This window comes from Oncorhynchus masou, chromosome 16, assembly GCF_036934945.1.
Source record: "Oncorhynchus masou masou isolate Uvic2021 chromosome 16, UVic_Omas_1.1, whole genome shotgun sequence".
NCBI classification, from domain to species: domain Eukaryota; kingdom Metazoa; phylum Chordata; class Actinopteri; order Salmoniformes; family Salmonidae; genus Oncorhynchus; species Oncorhynchus masou.
This window is the reverse complement of record NC_088227.1, coordinates 33,649,561-33,658,305: the sequence shown is the minus strand read 5'-3', so window position 1 is coordinate 33,658,305 and position 8,745 is coordinate 33,649,561. Positions and strand designations below refer to the sequence as shown.

Genomic DNA, 8,745 nt, shown 5'->3' with positions numbered 1-8,745 from the left:
GGTTCGAGGATTTACCCCCCCCTAGCCCACCCCTACCCCTGTTTTGCCCATATCCGCCCCCATACCTCAGCCCCAGCCAGTGGGTGTAACCCGGACCCCTTCCTCTCTCCTTCTTGTCTGTGCAAATGTCTCTCACTCCACACTGTTTTTTCTCCACCTGTTGCCATTCTTCTGGTGTCCTCTCCCCTTTACGATGGAGGGAATATTCCCCACTCCACAATGAGCTGCTAGTACACCCTCCCCTTTAACCGAACTGATCCACCATCACAATTATATTTGGGTAAATACAAGCAAATAAATTATTTTCTATACTGTAACAAATGTTGTTGTTGGAAATGTACTTCCCCCTAAGAGCTTTTGCATTGCCATCATGTATTATTATAAGCCTCTGGGTAAAGTTAAGGGGGATGTCAGTATTTTTCCACAGTGTTCAAAGGGAATCACAAAGTGCAACTTTTTTATGGAGAATCTCACCAGCAACAGTGGTCTTGGGCTAAAACACCCTGCGTGGAGACTACTGCATTCCAGTGGTAGCACAGAGGTGGTGATGACTCACTGTCAAGGCAGATGTCTGAAAATCTCTCCCCATGTTGGTGGGTTGACAGCATAAGTGGGGGGGTATATCATGTGATTGATCAACACCTGCTATTGAAATACCTCAGTCTTGCAGGTAAACACCATAGACATAGAATTCTATTCTAAGTCTATTCTATTTCTATGGTAAAGACAGAGAAGTCATCATAACTGAAATGGTTGCACTCGCACAGCATGCTGGGTGGGTACAGTAATTATTTTGTTATTCTAGGGACGTACTCACACAACTTTTTACCAGGCTAGCTACTGCAGCCCCTGACTAATGTCACCCCACTACCAGACTAGCTGCAGCCACTGACTAACATCACACCACTTTTTACCAGGCTAGCTACTGCAGCCCCTGACTAACCTCACCCCACTACCAGACTAGCTGCAGCCACTGACTAACATCACACCACTTTATACCAGGCTAGCTGCTTCAGCCACTGACTAATGTTACCAGGCTAGCTGCCTCAGCCACTGACTAATGTTACCAGGCTAGCTGCCTCAGCCACTGACTAATGTTACCAGGCTAGCTGCTTCAGCCACTGACTAATGTTACCAGGCTAGCTGCCTCAACCACTGACTAATGTTACCAGGCTAGATGCCTCAACCACTGACTAATGTTACCAGGCTAGCTGCCTCAACCACTGACTAATGTTACCCGGCTAGATGCCTCAACCACTGACTAATGTTACCAGGCTAGCTGCCTCAGCCACTGACTAATGTTACCAGGCTAGCTGCTTCAGCCACTGACTAATGTTACCAGGCTAGCTGCCTCAACCACTGACTAATGTTACCAGGCTAGCTGCTTCAGCCACTGACTAATGTTACCAGGCTAGCTGCTTCAGCCACTGACTAATGTTACCAGGCTAGCTGCCTCAGCCACTGACTAATGTTACCAGGCTAGCTGCTTCAGCCACTGACTAATGTTACCAGGCTAGCTGCTTCAGCCACTGACTAATGTTACCAGGCTAGCTGCTTCAGCCACTGACTAATGTTACCAGGCTAGCTGCCTCAGCCACTGACTAATGTTAACAGGCTAGCTGCTTCAGCCACTGACTAATGTTGCTGAGAAATGGGATGTGAAAAATACATGCAGTATTACATTAGGGCTGCATTGATGCATTTTCACTTCTGATAATGGCATTGATGTAAGGCTGAAACATGCTTATGATATGGGTGGTACAGTACATTTATTCCTCTGATACATGTTTCCATTGCAACACTAGTGTAAATCATTTAAAGGAAACAAATGTTTCTAATTTCTGGAAGAAAAAAAAAGTACTATATGACACAATGCATTTTTGCACCTTATATGTACTATTCATGTTTGTATTTCCAAGGGAAATGTAGTTCATGATGCTCACTTGCTATTGTTGCAGTTTATTTGCAAGGACAGATGTGGAATATTTTCTACTGAATAGGACTATTACATTATTCTATAGTCCACTTTGAGTTGTGTGTTTAGCCCCATAATGACATTCTGGCATTCAAGCCTTTGGTGTCAAGTACGATTGCTTGTAATGGTAAACCATGTAATCTATCACACCCACATATATATTAGATTGAACTCGATATTCTCATAGTAGATGGTGTGAAAAAGTGAGTATCTATTGGGTGTAGAGAACAGTGGCCTAACAGTCCTACCTATTAGGGACCACATTACAGCCATATCATCCCATCTGGCACACAACAATCAAGTACTTTCCTCCACACTACAGATGTAGTGACAGGTGACAGGTGCAAATGACACTTTAACACTATCTAGTTACTAGTAAATGGTGCTGTTTTTTACTCTGAAACGGTTGTCATTTACCCAGTCCTACACACACAGCTACTTTTTAACATATTTACTAAATGGTGCTCATAGCATCTGGAATTAAAGATGGTTGCTATTGACTTGCGAAAACACCATCTTTGCAAATAGTCTATTTGCAGTGTTAATTTTTGCTTAGAAGTTGTTTATTGAAGAGGCTGAGAAAATACATATTAATGAGGAATTTCTAGTCCATCTCTGGACAGCAGAAAATAGGGTTTCTATCATGGCAGGGAGTGTGTGTGTGTGTGTGTGTGTGTGTGTGTGTGTGTGTGTGTGTGTGTGTGTGTGTGTGTGTGTGTGTGTGTGTGTGTGTGTGTGTGTGTGTGTGTGTGTGTGTGTGTGTGTGTGTGTGTGTGTGTGTGTGTGTGTGTGTGTGTGTGTGTGAGAGGTTTTTATTGACATGGCTGTAACATTGCTTGGACGTTGCTCCACTGAACACTACAGTGGAGAATTTGCCCTTCGCCCTGCCAATGAACTTATTAGTTCAATCTACTTTTACATTTCCTTCAAAAACATAGAACCTGTCCTTTTACTAGATGACATTATATACTGGCATTTGTGTTGCACTGTATATCATTGGCATAGCATATCAATTTACCCACATGGACAGCACATTTGGATTTGAACTATAATACATTTATTCCCATATAATTGTGACGTTAGGGTTGTAAGCTTCCAGCACCAGTAGTTGACTGTGAATGTTCAATAGAATGTGATGCGATTGTTTGCTTGTTTCGGGTTAGTTAGTGTGGTGTACTTGGTGGTGAAGGATTAGCTGTTGTCTGTTATATGTCCACATTGTATTGATGAAGAAAAGCTTTTAATGGAGGGCTTTGGAATGACAGCACACAGTAAGCCACAGTTCAGTTGGTCAGATATGTTGCCAGATATTGTGCTCAAAAGGGTGGAAAGTAGTTTAATGAACTGGAACTTTCCTCATTCCTATATAGCTTCTAGTAAACCTCTCAGCATCTCCCATTTCATTTCCTGACGTCAGTCTCTCTCTGCTGTGAAACTCAATGAAACACTTACTTACCAGGCGGCCTTAAACACATGGAAAGCAAAAACGTTCATGAATGTAGAGCCCCTAACAATGCAAAAAAAGGACATAGGTGCTGTGTAAAAGCAAACAGTACAGTGATATCATCCCTGGTGATTTCAAGTCCATGTCTGGTCTTAGTGAGGTACACAGGAGAAAGTGAGAGACATTGATAGCTTGATGAAGAGATGCTAAAACTCTAATAATACTCATTAGAGTATGCTGATTGGTCATTAGAAATGATGGCACTTCAGCTCCTTCACACCTGTTGTGATGGTCTCATCAGAAAGATCCCAAATCACAGGATCACCAACTGCTGCTATGGTGATGTACTTGTTCACTACAGTTACCAAGTTTCACACTGATACTGTATGTCAACAGATACAGATTATATTTAACGTGATATTAGACCAAAGCAAATTGTTTATGGAGCTTCATGCCTTTTCTCAAGTTTTCTTTCACTCTATCAATTCCTAGTCTTTAGTTACTCATATTGTGTAGTACTGTAAAGTGTACATATAGCCTTTTAAAGTAGGTGCATAGGTTTTGACAGCAATTGTTGGTTTTCATAGCAAATTCATTTCCCTTTCTCAATCTCAAACATTCTTTATTAGCATGTTTGTCCCATGCTGCTTTTCCATGATCTAAGGAGGGGTATAGTTAGGCAAGTAGGAATGGTGGGAAAAATCCTTAGGTGCCTTAAAATCAGACGTATAAGAATCTGTGAATGAATGTCTTAGGTTGAGGTTTTTGGCTGGACTATGATGCCTGGCAGAGTGCTTGGCCCTCACTGCTTGTGTTGCTTGGGTAGTTTCACCACAAAACGGCTGTTAGGGAGAAAACTAGCTTGGCTTTGTTCGTCCAAGTGGATTGATATTACTAGTGTCAATTTAGAGTTGGATCAAATTGAATGTTATATTGTTGTATGACTGCTGTGCGTGTTGATTATGAGGTCTAGGATATGAGGATGTGATTCTAGTCACATTGTGTGAATAGAATGCAGGTATCTTCATGATTGGTACACTCTGTTTATACTTTATCATCAGGCAGTCTTGTACGTTGATGGTCTTTGATTTAAGAACAGAGAAAGCGACGTAGAAAATGTTATCAAAATCTAATTGAATCAGTGGAACAGGAGCAAATGTGGGGGTCGGCAGAGAAAAACAACATCCCAGAGAGTATTCTCATCAGATAGGAGATGGTGACTCCGCTTCTCCTCCGCCTCCTTGCTAAGAGATCGTAACCTCGTTCCAGTTGTCAATGCCTTATGGTTTATTATCGTCGCCACAAACCAGGGATTGACTAAACTTCACCTGCCAAAAGTCTAATAGTGCTTCATACAACAGGCAGGCACACATACAGCTGTTTACCTCATGGTTGAGAGTCAGTTACAGTGGATAGATAGGTGTATTTGTATATGACGCCCATCAAAGCACTTTGCCATGCCTGTGTTCTATGCAGCAGTCCTGCACCTTATCCCCATGTCTTCAGGCATGCCCTCTAAAGCATTACGACACGTTATTTAATGATTGCTATGAAAGTGGAGATCGTGATAAGATTTGAATTGTTGGGCACATGGATGATGATGAGGTCAATGCAGTACGTTTTCAACAATCTAGCTTCTGTAACTTTGGTGTTTACACACTCTTCCTGGCCGTCTTGACTGGTTGTTCTGGAAGGATCTCTATTAGGTACATACATAACCCTCATCTAGTATGCATTCCACACTGGCAGCACTGGGTGGCTCAGGTCCATATAGATACAGTACTGCATATCCATGATGAATTGCTTTCCAGATACATTATAGTGATTGAAAATATTAGCATTTTAGGAAAATAATGCTCTTTAAGACGTAATCGCTAAACACACATACACAAAGACATTTAGAATAACAAATTGTATCATATATCACAGTACTCAATCAATCAACAGTGGTTGTGATATATTGCTCTGCGGCCCTGTACGTATGGAACTCTTTTAGGAGCTGAAAATTACTCATGTTCCATCATCATGGACTAGTGTGTTTGGTGAGCTGCTGTGCTAAAAACCTTAAGGAAGAGTCACTAAAGGTGATGATATTATTTTGTTACTTCTTTATTTTTTACAGAGATCGGTTTATTCTGATAATCTGCACAAACAAACAGATGCACACACACACACACACACACACACACACACACACACACACACACACACACACACACACACACACACACACACACACACACACACACACACACACACACACACACACACACACACACACACACACGCTACATGTTTCACAGCAGTACCACAAGATGTCATCAAGATGGCACCCTAGATTCTTTCTTTTCAACAACTTTTAAGTATTTTGACACCACCACAGGCCCTGTGAACTTTGCTTGATTTTTTTTCTTTCAGTCTTATATTTCTTCATTTTATTTCAGTGCAGTTACACTGTAAGAATGTCTCTCTCTTCTCATAAAACATTTGATTCAATTTGGAGCACAGAGTTAATTGTTATCATTATCACTGATCTTTATTTCCACAAAATACCATGGGCTCTTTCTTCATTTCCTCAAGGCAATGCTATTGACTCATGGCTTATTTAAAAAGGTTTGATCGAATCAGGGCTGCTTTACATTCTAAACCTCATGGACTGCGAGTGCCTGCTGCCCGATTAGCAATAAGCTTCATTCAAACAATGGACTCACAATGCACTGTAGCCTCTATATCAAATGACCTTCCAATTTGACCTGTCATCCAATCTGCTCACACTCTGTTTCTTAGTTAATGCCAATATTGTAGAATGGAGGATTCTGCCCACAAGGTCTCCCATTCCCCTGCTATTAACTAGGCCTACATGTATCTCAACTGTATGGACATTCGGGGCATATGTGCGTTCATTGTTCACATTGACAGTCATTGCATTGTTTGCCTTTAAAAGCGAATGAAACCCTCCCAGGGAAGAGAAAGGGCACCCTTGACCTGTGCTATTTTCTCTTTTTTCTAAATGTTTTGCGAGGTGAGACAGCTTTCATTCTATGTTTACCTATGGTGGAGAAATGTCTGATGTCTTGTGGGTAGAATTAATCAATTGGAATGTGACACGGAAGAAAAAAATCATATGAAGGTAGATGTTTAGCTTAAACTATTTTTAATTATTAGATATATCAATAATGAGGATGAATATAATGCCAAATATGCATTATTTGTACAGAAATATACATATATAAATATATGCCTAATTTAAATGGAACTATTTTCTGCTCTTGACCATGTTTTTGTTGTTTAAACTTTTATTTGTCTAAGTTATTATTATTTTATAAGGTCTTAAGGTCTTAAGATAGCATGCAGGGTAGTGAAAATGAAGGTATTATCTGATGTTTCATTGCTGTTCAGTATTGCAGTTTGTTTTGTATTTGTATGATTCATTTGCTGATTCAGTTACTATTCACATTTAATTTATATATTTGGTTGTCTGAAATGAATTGTAAACCTTTCTTTTCTAAATGAGAGTTTTTTGGAACGTTCTTTATCATGGTATTTATTTAGTATTTTATCAATGTGCTTCAGTATTTTTGCCATAGTTTATCAATCTGCCTCTTTGGATTAAGTATTGTTAATGACCATCTGTTGTAAATACAAATTAAACTTTTTTGAAAAAAAAACTGCTTCTAACTTGTTTGTTTTTTTGCTGTGTATATACAGTCATATGAAAAAGTAAGTACACTTCCTGGAAAGTTGTCTTTTTTTGCACATATTAGGACAGGTGGATATGTAATCTTCACTTCAACACTGTCGACAGATAAAGGTGACCTAATTTAACAAATGACACTAAAAAGATTATACTTTGCAATCATTTATTTATAAAAAATCTACAGAAATCCAATTCCATAGTGTGGAAAAAACCATTCCCCCCCCTAGCTTCAATAGCTGGTGTTGCCCCCTGCTGAAATAGCTCTTGCAACTGTCTATCAGTCTTATACATCGACCTAGAGGAATTTGCCCATTCTTTACAGTACTGCTTCAACTGTGTCATGTTCCAGGGCTTTCTTGCATGCACAGTCCGCTTCAAGTCCCCCATAGCATTTAGACAGGTCTGTTATCTAGGCCAGGTAGAGGCCAGGTATTTTGATCTTGGCATGATGTTTTACCACACAGGATGTGTTACCACACAGTTATGACCAAACCAGACCAAGTTCCTAATCTTTATGGAAGGCTGGACCCTCCCAAGTTACTCTCTAATCATTTGCATCTGCTTTGGTGCACCTGATTCTAATTTGAGCCATTTTATGTGATGTAAAGGTAGGGGTCTACTATCTTTTTCCGCATAAGGAAATTGCATTTTTGTTTTTTGTTTGTTTTTTAAATTGCATAACATTTTCAAATTAAACTTTTTTTGTGTGATTTGTTAAATTAGGTTACCTTTACCAATGAATCTGGTTTTAATTTAGCTCAAATATCCATGTGTTCAAGTATGTTTAAAAAAAATCAAAAGACCACTTTCCAGGGTGTGAACTTACTTTTTCACGACTGTATATATACTGAACAAAAATATAAATGCAACATGCAACAATTTCAATTGTTTTACTGAGTTACAAATCATATAAGGAAATCAGTCAATTGAAATAAATTCATTAGGCCCTAATCTATGGATTTCACATGGCTGGGAATACAGACATGCATCTGTTGGTTACAGATACCTTAAAATAAATGTGGGGCGTTGATCAGAAAACCAGACAGTATCTGGTGCGACTCCCATGTGCCTCATGCAGCATGACACATCTCCTTCGCATAGAGTTGATCAGGCTGTTGATTTTGACTTATGCAATGTTGTCCCATTCCTCTTCAATGGCTGTGCGAAGTTGATGGACATTGGCAGGAACTGGAAAGTCAATCCAGAGGATCCCAAACATGCTCATTGGGTGACATGTCTGGTGAGTATGCAGGCCATTTGTAGCTTCCAGGAATTGTGTACAGATCCTTGTAACATGGGGCCGTGCATTATCATGCTGAAACATGAGGTGGTGGCGGCGGATGAATGGCACCACAATGGGCCTCTGGATCTCGTAACGGTATCTATGTGCATTTCTTTTAGATAAAATGCCATTGTGTTTAGTGTCCATTGCTTATGCCCGCCCCTACCATAACGCCTTCACCACCCTGGGGCCCTCTGTTCACAACGTTGTCATCATCAAAACGCTCGCCCACGCGAGGCATGAGGCCAGTTGAACGTACTGCAAATTCTCTAAAATACATTTGAGGCGGCTTATGCTAGAGAAATTAACATTCAGTTCTCTGGCAACAGCTCTGGTGGACATTCCTA

The 8,745-nt window shown here is 40.2% G+C and overlaps 1 protein-coding gene across 1 annotated transcript in view; it reads left to right on the top strand.

Moving 5' to 3' along the window:
- The first annotated feature begins 8,349 nt into the window (after positions 1–8,349).
- LOC135557311 (dentin sialophosphoprotein-like) overlaps positions 8,350–8,745 on the top strand; it is a 32,346-nt gene continuing 31,950 nt past the window's right edge. Inside the window, exons 1-2 of the mRNA XM_064990494.1 lie at positions 8,350–8,356; positions 8,518–8,635. Of these exons, the coding sequence (XP_064846566.1) occupies positions 8,350–8,356; positions 8,518–8,635 (125 nt within the window). The remainder of the gene's footprint in view (positions 8,357–8,517; positions 8,636–8,745) is intronic.